At 46.3% G+C, this 13,791-nt stretch overlaps 1 protein-coding gene across 10 annotated transcripts; it reads left to right on the forward strand.

The window, feature by feature from the left end:
• Window positions 1-956: 956 nt before the first annotated feature.
• On the forward strand, window positions 957-12,082 carry LOC136500921 (pentatricopeptide repeat-containing protein At2g26790, mitochondrial-like). Of its 10 annotated transcripts, none has more exons than XM_066496395.1 (7): window positions 957-1,317; window positions 2,117-4,720; window positions 4,820-5,349; window positions 5,422-5,554; window positions 8,816-8,878; window positions 9,015-9,106; window positions 10,770-12,082. In XM_066496395.1, exon 2 carries the CDS (start codon window positions 2,181-2,183, stop codon window positions 4,656-4,658), a length of 2,478 nt encoding a protein of 825 aa, XP_066352492.1. In that variant the 5' UTR covers window positions 957-1,317; window positions 2,117-2,180; the 3' UTR covers window positions 4,659-4,720; window positions 4,820-5,349; window positions 5,422-5,554; window positions 8,816-8,878; window positions 9,015-9,106; window positions 10,770-12,082. The 10 variants fall into 10 exon arrangements, with proteins under 10 accessions (XP_066352492.1, XP_066352493.1, XP_066352491.1 ...); XM_066496396.1 differs by having other exon boundaries at window positions 10,824-12,082; XM_066496394.1 differs by lacking the exon at window positions 10,770-12,082 and adding an exon at window positions 10,013-10,502.
• Window positions 12,083-13,791: the final 1,709 nt, after the last annotated feature.

Consider the following 13,791-nt stretch of genomic DNA (forward strand, 5'->3'; position numbering starts at 1 on the left):
CAAAAAATATAATTGTTACAAAACAAAAAATCATTCAAGCTGTCATATGACACAAACATCAATTCCTCATCATCTTGTTAATGCGGCGCTGACGAAGTGTAGGCTCAAACGTAAATTTGGAATACATCAAATACCTCTGCTTATACGTGTCCTCTTCATCGGACTTGGCTACATTGCAAGGATCGCCGCAAAAGCACATGGGCACTGGAACACCACTAGGTAGAGGCAATGGATCGAAGGTATTTTTGGTCATCCGACCATAACTATAATTCAACCAATTTCGTTCTAAGAACCGAAAGCAATTAACATTAAACCCTAAACCTAGGGTTCTCATTTGATGCACAACAATGAACCCATAACATAATAACATGTGTTGCGTTTACCTTGGTTTGCTAGCTTTTCAACGCCTTGCATCTTACGGTTATATAATACAAATATTAAAAATTGCATTAAACCCTAAGTCATGACGATTCTTAGGTTAAAAAATCCGACTAATATATATCGAATCGATGCGAAAAAAAACTAGGAGGAGAGTGAGGATACCTTGCTCTCGAAGATCTACGGATCAAATCAAAGGTTTTAAGGTCCAATATGCCGATTCGTGAGGTAGGGTGAAGTGGGGAGAGAAAAAACCTGAGAAGGAGGAGAAAAAAGAGGAAGAAGACTCGGACAGGAAGGTTGGAGGCCGGGTTAAAACACCACCTCGACGCCATATATATTGGCGCCAAGCTCGACGCCAGAATCTACGGCGTCAACCTCGGCGCTAGGATCTACGGTGCCGAGCTGTTTATCATGTCACCACCACGTTTGCGTCGAGCCCAAAACCTCGGTTTCAGCAGCTATGGCGCCGAGACGTGTAAGGTACGGGTCCAGCAGCGATGGCTATGGTTCCGGATTTTGAAATCATTTTTATTTGTAAAAAAATTTCAAAAAAATGCTAAAAAATAAAAAATTCGGGCAGCACGCTCCTCCTCCTCGCCGCCTCGTCGGTGTTCCGCGACGGCGCCCTGCGGCAATTCGACTCGGCAGGCAGCCGCCGAGCCGGCAGACCACCAGAGACCAGACCGGCAGACCCCATCCGCAACCGCGAGCAAGCAGGCGCCCCTGACTCTTGCGGTCGCTGGTCCTGCCTCCTCTTCTTCCAGAGTTCCCGCTGCCCGGCCCCGGCGGCGCGGAGGCGGCCCCAGGGGCACGACATCGTCCGCAGCATCCAGGCCCTGGGCCGATTCCGGCACGAGCGCACGGCGCACGGCAGTTCCCTTCGCTGGTTGGCCCCGCTGCACTGCGCTAGTGCAGTAGTGCTTTGCTTAGCCACAGGTAAGCTGTACTATATAGGCACTGCACATTGAAGTATTATTAATTAATCCATCCCTTTCTGATTGCCGATTATTAGTTCTTGAAAATTAAGTCCAGTTGCATAGCATTCCATACGAGGCTAGGATAGAATGGAATAATATCTCACTCATCAAGAAGATGTGTCTCAAAGATGAGTCCGGGAACTAAAGAGGGGCCTGCTGAGCAACAAAAAAAAAAGACCGTGGATTTAGTTTAATTGTAGTCAGATTTCAAGCCTCAGTGTGTAGAATATAATTTTGCTTTGAGCATAAAAGCATGTTCTGAAACATTTCTTGCATAATATTTTCACCAAACTAGAAGATCAAATGATCAATAACTTGTTTCAATGTTAGTTATATACATCTCTTTGTATCTGTGTCACCAACTTTACAGTGAATTTCCTAATGGAGAAATGGTGCTCTATTTGTCACTATTCATTACCTTAAACAAAATTCTCGTGTGGCTGGTCCTTAACGACTTCTGCTAATGAATTAGCCAGGATTCGGAAACCTCAAACAGTGCATGTAGAAAATAGCCGGTTCTGCAAATTAGCAAAGTGCTTAATTTCCTCAGTTACTTTTAACTGATTTAGTTGGTTCGGTGTAACATTATCACATGGAGATACGGAAATTCATAGGAAATTCTGTCTCTTTTCCAATCATCTCTTGGGTTTGACCATTATGTGCAATCAGCATTGAAATTAAATAATACATTTGCCTGTACGGTAATGGGAACCATCTGAAAATTTTGATATTTTTTGTCTATTTCTTTTCCGATGCAGGCATATTTCTTTTCTCAATGAAGGTTAATGGGTCGTTGGAAGAGCAGAAAGATTTATATCTCCAATGATCCTGTCGCGGTGGCCCAAATGCACTGCTGAATGGTTCAGGCACAGGAAGGTTTTCCCCTGGGAAGTTCCTTCTTGCCCCTACTCCGTACTCACTGCTTCAGTTCAGCGTGACGACTCAAGCGGTGATGAAAGGCTGAATTGTGCTCCTCCTGATAATGAGCCTATCCGGAGACAGCAGCGGTCTTTGAGCTCTGACAGTGTTGTGCAGGCACTCCGCTGCCTAAGGAGGAATCCTGCAGTTGCAATTGCCTACTTTAAAGATATACATAGCCTTGGTTTTCACCATGACTTCTCAACCTACTCAGAGATCATACAAATTTTATCCCATTCATTCCAGGGGAAGATGCTGGTATCCTTGTTTTGTGAGATTCTCTCTGGAACTGGTAATGGTGGCCCAGAAATCTTAACACTTATTGATCACTTGAGCAAAACATGTGCCACTTCTCACGTACTCTCTTATGCAGTCAATTGCTTAATCAAGGCATACACCACCAGCCACGATGCACAAGAAACAGTAGAGATGTTTTGTCACCTTTGCAGGCTTGGATTTGTTCCTACACTTTGGGCTTGCAATTTCCTGCTCAAATTTGTATCTCAGAGTGGTGATTCGGATATGGTTGTCAGAGCTTATGATCTAATGAAGTGCTTTCAGTTGACGCTGGATACTCAGTCATTGAACATAGTCACTAGGTCGTTTTTTGAAGCAAATAAGGCAGACGAAGCATTCCAAGTGTGGGTTAGGATGATTGAAATGGGAGTGAAACCAGATGTACATGGATACTCATCATTTATAATTGGCCTTTGTGATTGTGGAAAGTATGATCTAGCTTATAACATGGTAAGCAGATATGCTGTTCTTCATGAGATCACTCAGGAGAGGGTTGCAATTGAGTCCATCGCTTATAATATGGTAATTGATGGACTATGCAAAGAAATGAAACTGGAGGAGGCTGAAAAAGTCTTGGAGATCAAGACCAGACATGGATCTACCCCTGATCTATATGGTTATAGCTATCTCATTCGTAGTTATTGCAAAATGGGTAACCTAGGAAAGGTGTGGCATCATATTGAAGCCATGGTATCCCATGGCATCGAGATAAATTGTTACATTGTTGGTTACCTTCTACAGTGCCTCAAGAAGCTAGGCATGGTATCTGAAGTTATTGTTCACTTCCAGAAATTTAGAGATTTAGGACTCCATCTTGATGGTGTGCTTTATAACATTACTATGGATGCTTATTGCAAGCTTGGGAACATGAATGAGGCAGTGAAGCTACTGAATGAAATGATGGCTGGAGGTTTGGTCCCGGACAAAATCCACTATACATGCCTGATCAATGGTTACTGTCTGAAAGGAGAAACAGAAAATGCCTGGCAAGTATTTGAGCAGATGCTGAAGGCAAATATAAAACCAGATGTAGTTACATATAACATATTGTCCAGTGGATATAGCAGGAATGGCGCTGTTATTAAGGTATATGACCTTCTCGAGCACATGATGGATCAAGGGTTGGAGCCTAATTCACTCACTTATGGTGTAGCTATTGCTAGTTTTTGTAGAGGAGGCAACTTGAGGGAAGCAGAGGTATTATTTAATATAATAGAAGAAAAAGGGATAGATAATATTGAAGTGCTGTACAGTTCTATGGTTTGTGGTTATTTGCACTCAGGCTGGACTGAGCATGCTTACACACTTTTTCTTAGAGTTGCTAAACAAGGAAATATGGTGGATCATTTGTCATGTTCAAAATTGATAAACAGCCTCTGTATAGATGAAAAGGCTGAGGAGGCTTCAACTGTGTGTAGTATGATGCTGGAAAAGAATGTTGTTCCTGATGTAATTTCATATAGCAAACTTATATCAGCTTATTGTCAGACAAGAGATATGCGGAATGCTCACTTATGGTTCCTTGATATGGTTGAAAGAGGACTTTCTGATGTCATTGTATACACTGTACTGATGGATGGTTATTGCAAGGTTGGTCGGTTACAAGAAGCATGTGACTTATTTGTTCAAATGATAAATTCAGGAATCAAGCCTGATGTAGTTGCATACACAGTGCTATTGGATGGCCACATAAAGGAGACCCTACACCAAGGGTGGCAGGGTATCGCCAAGGAATGGAGGAGCTTTCGTCTTAGAACAAAGCATAAGACGTTGCTGAGCTCTATGAAAGACATGGAGATTGAACCTGATGTAACCTGTTACACAGTATTGATTGATGGACAGTGCAAAACAGAATATCTAGATGAAGCACGGGGATTGTTTGATGAGATGTTAGCGAAAGGACTTACCCCTGATGTTTATGCATACACAGCTCTTATAAATGGATACTGTTGCCAGGGAGAAATAGCTAAGGCTGAAGATCTTTTACAAGAAATGACAGATAAGGGGATGAAGCCAGATGTACTGACCTTTTCAGTATTACATCAGAGAACCTTGAGACATCGAAAGGCTCATTCATATTTATGATGTTCAATGGTTGTGTGTTGATGAATGTCATTTGACTGAAGGAGCGTCATGCCAACAAAAAGGTAATAATTTCTTGTAGTTGTATTTACCTTTGTCAATCATGATTCATGAACTTACTAAAAAAATAGTATATATAATTATGTTTATTTAACCACCTGCAGACAGTTGTGTTCTTAGGATCCTACCAGATTCGGTTACTGGTGCTAGTGATTGGTGGGCCTATGTCAGGAATGCGGGCACCTGGAGCATGAAAAGATTGCCCTCTCAGGGTCAAGGAAAACAAAATGCTTTGTGTTCTTAGGATCCTACCAGATTCGGTTACTGGTGCTAGTGATTGGTGGGCCTATGTCAGGAATGCGGGCACCTGGAGCATGGAAAGATTGCCCTCTCAGGGTCAAGGAAAACAAAATGCACGTACTTTCAGCGTCGGGATCAACGACTACCAACGGAGCTGTGCAAAGATCATCCTGGCTAAGTTGACTGCGGCACTGGTACCCACACCATTTATGAGTACTGGTTCATTTTGTGGCTGCAACTAGTCTGTTCTCAGACAACCAAGAGCAAGAAAACAGGTAAGCTCTCGGGCGTCCTGGGGCCTTGGGGAGCTCTCGATGCTCCTGATTCCGTGCTGCGCCACATCCATTGGGTTGTTATGTGGTGATTCCAATTGTTCGAGCCATGCATAGGGAAGGTGCGTGTCATAGTGTTATTATTCAGGGTCTTTATTTGATATCATTGACTCATTTTCCTTCTTGTTCAACAGAGAGCAAGCTGATTGCTGTTGGGGGTTGTCTCACTGCCTGAAGACAGCCTCTCTTGCAGAAACACTGGCGCTTGTGTATGTTATTTGATTTGCACAAATCCACAGACTCTTATCCCTTTGGTTCCATCAGCAGGTAACAGACTTAAGCTTTCTGGGCAATGAAAGATCCAGTCTTTTGCTCATTCAGAGATATATCTCCGAAGTTAAGAGCCATGGGTTTCTCGTTGTATGTTGAAACAAACCAATTCATTGGTCCTACTCACAACTCATCAGAACTGTCTTTTTGTTTATCATAAGGATTATCCAATGGGGTCATTCATAACTGGAATTGGTTTGACATGTCACGTCTAGGCCTGGTAATGGGCTGGCTAAGCCCAAGGATCATGGGCTCTTATATATGGGTTGTGTATGGTTTTTTCTTTCTTGAACAACACTGGAGAACTGCATGTCATTTCAGTAGGGTCAAGAGTCCATTCCTAGTACAAGGGAGAGAGACTCCAGGACACCACACACACCCACAGCACAAGAATTACCGTGAACAAGGACTACACGACCAGGGCCAAGGGAACACAGAGGCTCATGGCTAAGTGATTAGCGACTGAAGGAGCAGCTCTTGAAGAACAGAGGCTCCAAGCCATACACCATAAAGAACCTTCAATTGCCATTGCATGTAAAACCTCTTGGACATTAGGAGAAGCCCCTTCAAACACACATACATTGCGATGCTTCCAGATTTCCCAAGCATCCAGTAATCAAAGAATTCAGCTCCTTTCTCATCTTTTTATCAACTTGATTGCTTGGCACCACCAGTTAGAGAAACGGGTCACTCTCGGCTGAGGAGCAATAGCAGAAGTCCTAATCTGTATAGAATCATTGTCCATACCTGTCGCGCAAACACACAACCAACAAGGGTGTCTTGAATAGTTTCTTCTGCCTGGTCGCAAAGGGGGCATGAAGCAGGATGAGGCAAACCCCTTTTGGCTAACCTGTAAGCTGTCCAGCACCGGTTCTTGACTGCCAGCCATATGAAGAATTTGTATCTAAGAGGTGCCCAGCTTTTCCAAATACGCCTCCTAGGAGCAAATTTAATTGTGCCCGTGAAAAAGGAGGTATAGGCAGACTTGCTGGTGTAGGAACCTGATTTGGTTGAGCGTCACCGATGTTGACCAGGGGTGTCATGCTGCAGCACCAAGTCATCCACCAGTTCCCAGAACTGTAAATATTCAATAAGCACTTGTACTATCAGAGCACCCCTTATATCAGCCACCCAACTTATGTTTGTTAGAGCTTGCGCCACAGTTCTTTGATTCAAGGTTCTCTTTGGTATGAGCTTGATCAAATTAGGAGCCCATTCAGCGGCTGTCTTGCCTCGCAACCAACGGTCAGACCAGAATTTAATTGTTTCAACATTACCAACAATGGAGTCAACCGCGATATCAAACAGAGCTTTAGCACTATGAGGCACTTGAGTAGGCAGGCCAGCCCAAGGACAAGAGGCATCAGTCTTTTCCAACCAAAGCCATCGAATGCACAAGGCCCAACCTAACCGCTCGAAATTGTGGATACCAAGGCCACCAAACTGAATTGGTCGCTGAACGTTCTCCCAGGAGACAAGACAGCTGCCACCATTTGGCATGCTCTTGGCCTTTCCATAAGAAACCTCTTCTTTTCTTGTCAATAGCCTTTATAACCCATTTGGGAAGATTCAAAGCAATCATAAGGTAGATAGGAATGGAGGTTAAAACCACTCGAACCATAATGAGGCGACCACGTCATCAACATAAAAGGAGAGTCGGTGTTTTGCTTGGGGGCTGCTAGGGTCCGCCCGTTCGGACAGGAGCCGCGCGCCAGCAGCACTGTTTATCTTCTTCCCCTGCCTCCACGCGCCCTTCCTCCCTCGCTTCGCACGCGTCGGCCCCACCCAGCCCTCAACGCCCCCGCCGCAGGTGCGGTAGGGTCTCGCTAGAGCTCCGTGTCCGCGGCCGCAGAGCTCCAGCGAGACCCTACAGCGCCCGCGGCGGCCTCCTTATTCCCCTCCCTCCCCACCCCCACTCCCGCTGCCGCCGCCATGGCGGTGCTCTCCGGCGAGCACTGCCGTGGCGCCCCCGCCCCGACGTGGCCCGGCCGCCGCCAGGGCCCCTAACTGCCCAGCCACCATCTCTACCGCCTGGCCGGCCTGCCTCCCCAGAGCCCCTTCCTTCTAAGCCTGCCGAAGATGGAGATGAGGGAGGGAGAGAGTTGCCGGATGGAGACGAGGGAGGAGCAGTGGTGCGTCGTGGGCTGCGTTGCTGTGGGCCGGTTGTGAACTGCGAGCGCCCGCGAGGAAGAGAAACAGTGCTCGCAGGGGAGAGGAAGACGCCGTTCGGACGGAGACTCGGGTCCGAACGTTCGGACCCGATGATTTCCAGTTTTGCTTGCTGGACAGCAATGGGCTGTAGGAAACTCTCTCTAGTTGCATGATTTACTATTGAGTTCAGAGCTTCCATCACCAAGATACAAAGCATAGGGGAAAGATGATCCCCTTGACAAAGCCCATGATGATGAAAACTACTTTCTACTGGGTCGCCATCAATGACGTAGCTGGGGCGGTGCACGCCATTGACTTAGGGAACGATTTGTCGCGGATTATACATATATTATAAAAAAATGGAAAAGCTGAGAAATTGAAGTTGATAAACATATTACAGTTTCTCTATTAAGTCTACAATTATTTTTTTAGTTTATATCCCTCATAGAACCTCGAAATGAGTTGATCCTTTGTCCTGAATTCCTCAAAAATCATGTTCTATCATTTTATAGTGCTCATTTGTGTTTGGGATGCCCTAGTAACAAGACAAACATCACTTGCATTGTCCATATATACCTGAAAATAAAGACAAAAGATATATCTTTGTGGGGTGTGGGTGCTCTTTTTCTGGGACATATCATATTACGCCACTCTGATGTGGTAGCCCACTTTTATTCCAGCTTTTTCTGGGACTTTGCCTTCTTCAGCTGAACAGACCTGTAATATCTGGATAGAGCAATATTGCGCCACTATGATGTGGTAGCCCACTTTGATTCCAGCTTTGTAAACTATATTGTCATGTCCTAATAATAAAAATATTGATGCTGTGCAAAAGTTTCCTAATGATAGAAATTTATATGCCTAGGAAAAAATATGTATACATGCACACTATCTGTAGTATTTAAACATCACTCATGGTCATGTTGTGACAAGGATGTTTCACGCAGGGAACTTTTTAGCTGAGCTTAAGTTTCCACTTTGAAATTCAAAACGATTCATAGTATGTTGTGAATTTATAAACTCTGTTGACGCCTGGAGCACACAGTGCTGTAGTTAAGAAAATTATTTTGTTGGTCACTGATAACAGGATTTTTCTATTTTATACAGAGAAGCAGAGCCCCAGGGATTTGCAGAGAGATACCCAACTCTTGTCACAGATTTCTTCTTGTGGTATGTTCACTTACCTGTATAATAATGGCTGTATTGCCAATGTGGCTGCATGAAACGACACAAAAAAAATCTTTGGATAGTAGTGCCACCTTCACCTGCAAATTGATTTACTTGCTTCACATGCCCACATGTTCAGAGGAACCACCATGAGTTAAGAAGCTTCTTGTCCAACACATCGAGACCGTACACCATTCTGAAGCAGTCGAAGATGTTTTACAATCTCTTTTGGTAATATAGCTTTCCTTTTCGTTTGTCCTTTTCTTTTGGTAGTATAGCTGTTGAAATGATTTTTTTTAAGTGCTTACATCATTGCTACTCATGCATTCTTGTTTGAATTTTGTATGTTGCACCTGCGAGTATATGTGAATTGATTTTAGCTCGACACTACAGATTTATCCATGTTGAGCCTGATTGCAACATAATCTTGTGGGAACGAGCTGGTTAACCAATCTATGCTAACAGTGTTACATCCAATTCCCAGATAAGGTTATTGGTCGGGCATTAGTACTATCTGTTTGGTGATTACCACTTAGCTGAATATTCAGGAACATATACAGAGAATGTCAGCATGCTAGGTTGTTGGTCTCCGAAAGAAAATAAGTTTATCTTAGATACTCTAAATGAAGCTTGTTTATCTGTAGAAAACATGTTTTTTCACTAGAATTGGAACAATTCCTGCTGAACGTTGCCTCCCTGCACATTTGATTTTCTTGAACCATGGCAGTTTGATTGCCCATTATTACTGTTCATACCATTAAGAAAATTTCAAGCAGTAGCAACCAATTTTATATGTTTGTGGAAGTTTTTTGTTGATAACTTGGTATAGACCACTAGTTCATGTTCTAACTCCTGTTAATGTAATTAAAGTCTGTTATAAGAAAAATGAAATTCAACTCAAACATTTGTACATTCATCCATGTACCAGCATTATTGATCAGTGTTCATTAGAATAGACTTCTGGAACCCGGCATTTCACAACTATCTATCAGGAAATGAATGTCATAAATAAAGGGCTTGCTGATATTAACATGGTTTTGTACTGTATTTGCTTCTTTTTTTGGTTGGTTTATTGCGTCGTGAGACATTGACGTTCGAAATCAGGCTAATCAGAACAATTCCTTTGTGTTTCATAAGGCTGTAATCCAAACAGTCAAGCTGCATTTAAGGGAAAAGCTTGTTATTTTAGCCTTGTTGAACAACCCCTTTCATTCCTTTGCTGTGGAACATTAGCTGCTGGTCCGGTGCACTGTTAACAGCAGTTAACCATCAGGCAGCCCTTATCTAGCATTTAGTTGGTGCAGCTGTGCAAGTGATGACCCTGGGAATTGGTCGCCTTTGATTTGTTAATGAGGCAGAGATGCCTAGTTTGCTGACTCTTAAGATGAAGTCATGCCTAGGTTTCTCTTTAAAAAACATGGACTTGTTTTCTTTGAGCCCATGTCATTTTTCTGTGCTCATTGGAAATGCTGTGCACCATTTACTCTTAGATGCTCATTGGAAATCAGCCATTCTATCTGCTACAACAGATGCCGCTTTGCACTTTTGAAGGTCCAGCTTTGATGTTGGACGCAGTCCTATTTCTTTACTAGAAAGTTTACTGTTGAATTATCTTCACTAGGAATGTTCTGATATTAAGCTGTTGCTTCTGTGCTTGTAGCCGTGTCATGTGTGCTGTATAAGATTTTGGTAGATGAACAGCGATGGATTTGTTCCTAGAAAAAGATATGGTAGATGAGAGGTTGTTCAACTATTTGTCGCTCACTTCATGCATGAGTCTGTTAATTACAGCCATGAGTAATTTGTTTGATGCAGTGGCTGACTAATTGATTTATAGAATCTCTTTTCATATGATGAATGCTATTGATTTATAAATATTGTTATCTTATTGCAGTTCAAACAGGCTATTTATCGGTACAGAAAGTGACCAACTAGTAAATATTTGCAGTTTTGCTGTACGTTGTGATCGGAGGTGGCCTAGCACTCAATGACACAGGATTTATACTAGTTCATGCAACGTGCCCTACGTCCAGTTTGGGTCGGTCGGCGACTTTATTCCCGAGCCCAGGTGCTCGAAGTCTGTAGTGGGGTTATAAATGAGAAGGAGAAAGGAGGGGTGCTCAAAAGGCCCGGTCGGGTCCGACCGGAAGGGCTGAGGGCGACCGGAACTCCGCTATGAGCTAGAAGTCCAAGCGTGTGCTTGAGGGGTTGTGAGCTATCGATCTAGTGAGTCTAAACTTGAAGAAGTCGACCTCTTTTGTTGGAGGAAGCGCATCTCCTTTTATAGATAAAGGGGATGACTTTACAGGTGAGAGGGAGAGAGCAGGGATGTTTCTAAGCCTTGTCGCCCACGCCGACGAGGGTAGCGATGATGGTAGGCGCCCACAATACTATTGATGTTGCTGTAGAATGTCAGATGCACATGGGAGGTTGCGTTGGCTTCTACAGGAAGGGTGGATGTTGGTACCTACAAAAATACTATTTGTTATGTGAGGAGCCCTACCCTGTGTACCAGGTATGGTGAATCCTGGTGCCTACTATCGATGCCTAGAGGCATGTGGGGGGCTTTTTGCCGTATGGGAGCCAACGGCGCCTACAATACTGTAGACACAAAGGTCGACGTCTACAATACTGTTCTCGCAGGCGTACAAGGTATGGTCCCGGTATGGTGTTTTGACTTTGTGCACTGCCTTCTCCGTTCGCCCCTGGCCCTTTCCGAGCGGACGTCTCCGGTCGGATGGCCCTAGTCAGCCCTGGCCGCGCCAGTCGAAGAAGAGTGGTAAGCAAGCTTCCTACAGGTCCCCGGTCGGAGTCGTGGGGTCGGAGTAGGAAGCAGTGTTCGGGGGCTAGGCCTTCCGATCGGAGAGACCGCCCGGAGGTGGCTGGTGCCCGAAGCGAGTGCTCTGGTTGGAGAGGTGGGCCGATGAAGTTTGACGAGCGGGCGCTTGTTCTTTCAGGCAGACCTTCCGGTCGGCGACCGGACTATCCTTCCGGCCCGTTGTGTTTTAGACTCTTGGGTCAGCCCATGAACTATATGCTGTTTTCTTGGGCCGAGCCCTGGCGTGGAAGCCGGTCCCCGAGGGACTCCAGGTTTATGAACCCGACAGGAGCCCTCGAGCCCCCGGGCGATTTGAGCAGAATCGTCCGGGGGATTTTTGTCTTGTCGGCGGGTGCGCGCGAGCGCACCCACGGGTGTAGCCCCCGAGCCCCCGGGCGGTTCGGGCAGAACCGGCTGGGGGGTTTTTCTGTGTTGCCAGCGGGGGAGGTTTTTGTTCGGCGGGCGCGCGCAAGCGCACCCGCGGGTGTAGCCCCCGAGCCCCGGGCGGTTCGGGCAGAACCGTCTGGGGGTGCTTGGAGCGTGTGTGCGTGTTTTTAGTCTGAGACGGATTTTTGTTTAACCACGGTGTCGTTGTGCAGTCGAGGCGTTTTTAGGTGCGGGGATTGGATCGAGACATAACTTACTGATCCCGGCGTCGGTGCGCGCCGGGGATCGAGCGAGGGAGTTTAGTTTGAGACAAAACCTGGCGTCAGTGCGCGCCATAAATGGAGACAACTTAGTTTGGATGCGGTAGAGCTCACTAATATTTGACGTCGATGCGCGCCATGGGATCGGGTGAGGTGGAGTCGCGAGTAGACCCAGGCGTCGGTGCGCGTCGTGGGATCGGGCGAGGTGGAGTCGCGAGTAGACCCAGGCGTCGGTGCGCGCCGGGGATCAAGAGAGTTAGTTTTTTGTTAGTTTCAGTTAATGAAGCCGTTACGTGAGTTCGGAGTCGCGGTCCCAAGAGCCGTAGTCGGATGTCGCTGATCCTGTCGACGCGAGTTCGGGGTCGCGGTCCCAAGAGCCGTAGCCGGATGTCGCCGATCCTATCGACGCGAGTTCGGGGTCGCGGTCCCAAGATTTCTTTGGAGCGCCGTCAGAAGTGAAGCCGTTATGAAGACGTTGTTAGTTAAGTTAAAGATCGGACGAGGCGGTGCTCGTGGATCCTGATGTCGGTGCTCGCCATGGGACCGGGCGAGTCGTAGTCGTTGATCTAGCGAGTTCGAGGTCGTTGTCCTTGGCGTTTTTCTTGAGCCCCCGAGCCCTATCGGGCTTCGTGGGGGTTGATGTGAGTATTGTGCGTTACCCTATCCGGTTCCTCACAACCGGAGGGGCTGAGTTTCGTCGCCTGTCCCGATCGCTTGGGCTCGAAGACTAGCTCGGTGAGCTCGCTAACGGGTGTGATCGAGTGGAATCTGGGTCCATCGTTCGTGATGGGGTCGGCATAGCCCTCTTGTGACATTCCACTACTCCTTTACCTGTAACCCGATAGATGCCTAGGTCGTTCTGGAGAGCGACCCGGGTGGCCTAATGGCCTCCCCTTCGATGGAGATTCTGTGGGCCTGATGAGAGGTTTAGGATTGAACGAGAAGGTTGAGATGACCCGGTCTGTCAGACCGGGCTAGGGCCGCACGGTGCTCATCTACAGTTTTCTCCCCTGGCTCTGTTTGGTTGCTCATGTCGAATGAGGCAAACCGCCGCTTCATGACGCAACACGGAGCGTTGTGGTGCATTTCGCTGCACGTGCGATGCTTAGTTCCCGAGCCCCCGGGTGGTTTATGCCCTAACCGTCCGGGGGGTTTAGGCGTATGAGATGAATGCACGTATGGATGTATGAATGATTTGTAAGAAAATAGAGGGGGTTTTGGTAATGTTTACCTTGACGACTGGAGTGACAGGGCTTAGAGAGCTTCAGTCGGAGATGTCCGACCGGGACCCATGCTCGTTGTTCGAGACGGAGTCGGCATGGCCTGCATGAGGCATCCCTTTGCTCCTTACCTGTCGCCCGATGTCCCTCCTGAGTGATTCGATCGACTCGGGGAGGTTCGGTGGTCTCTTCTGGCGGAGATTTCATTTTTGGTGGTGGCGCTTCGGTTCC

This window comes from Miscanthus floridulus, chromosome 13, assembly GCF_019320115.1.
Source record: "Miscanthus floridulus cultivar M001 chromosome 13, ASM1932011v1, whole genome shotgun sequence".
Lineage (NCBI taxonomy): Eukaryota > Viridiplantae > Streptophyta > Magnoliopsida > Poales > Poaceae > Miscanthus > Miscanthus floridulus.

Coding starts and splice junctions, on each gene's coding strand:
- LOC136500921 (XM_066496395.1), top strand. CDS start 2,181: ATGATCCTGTCGCGGTGGCCCAAATGCACTGCTGAATGGTTCAGGCAC.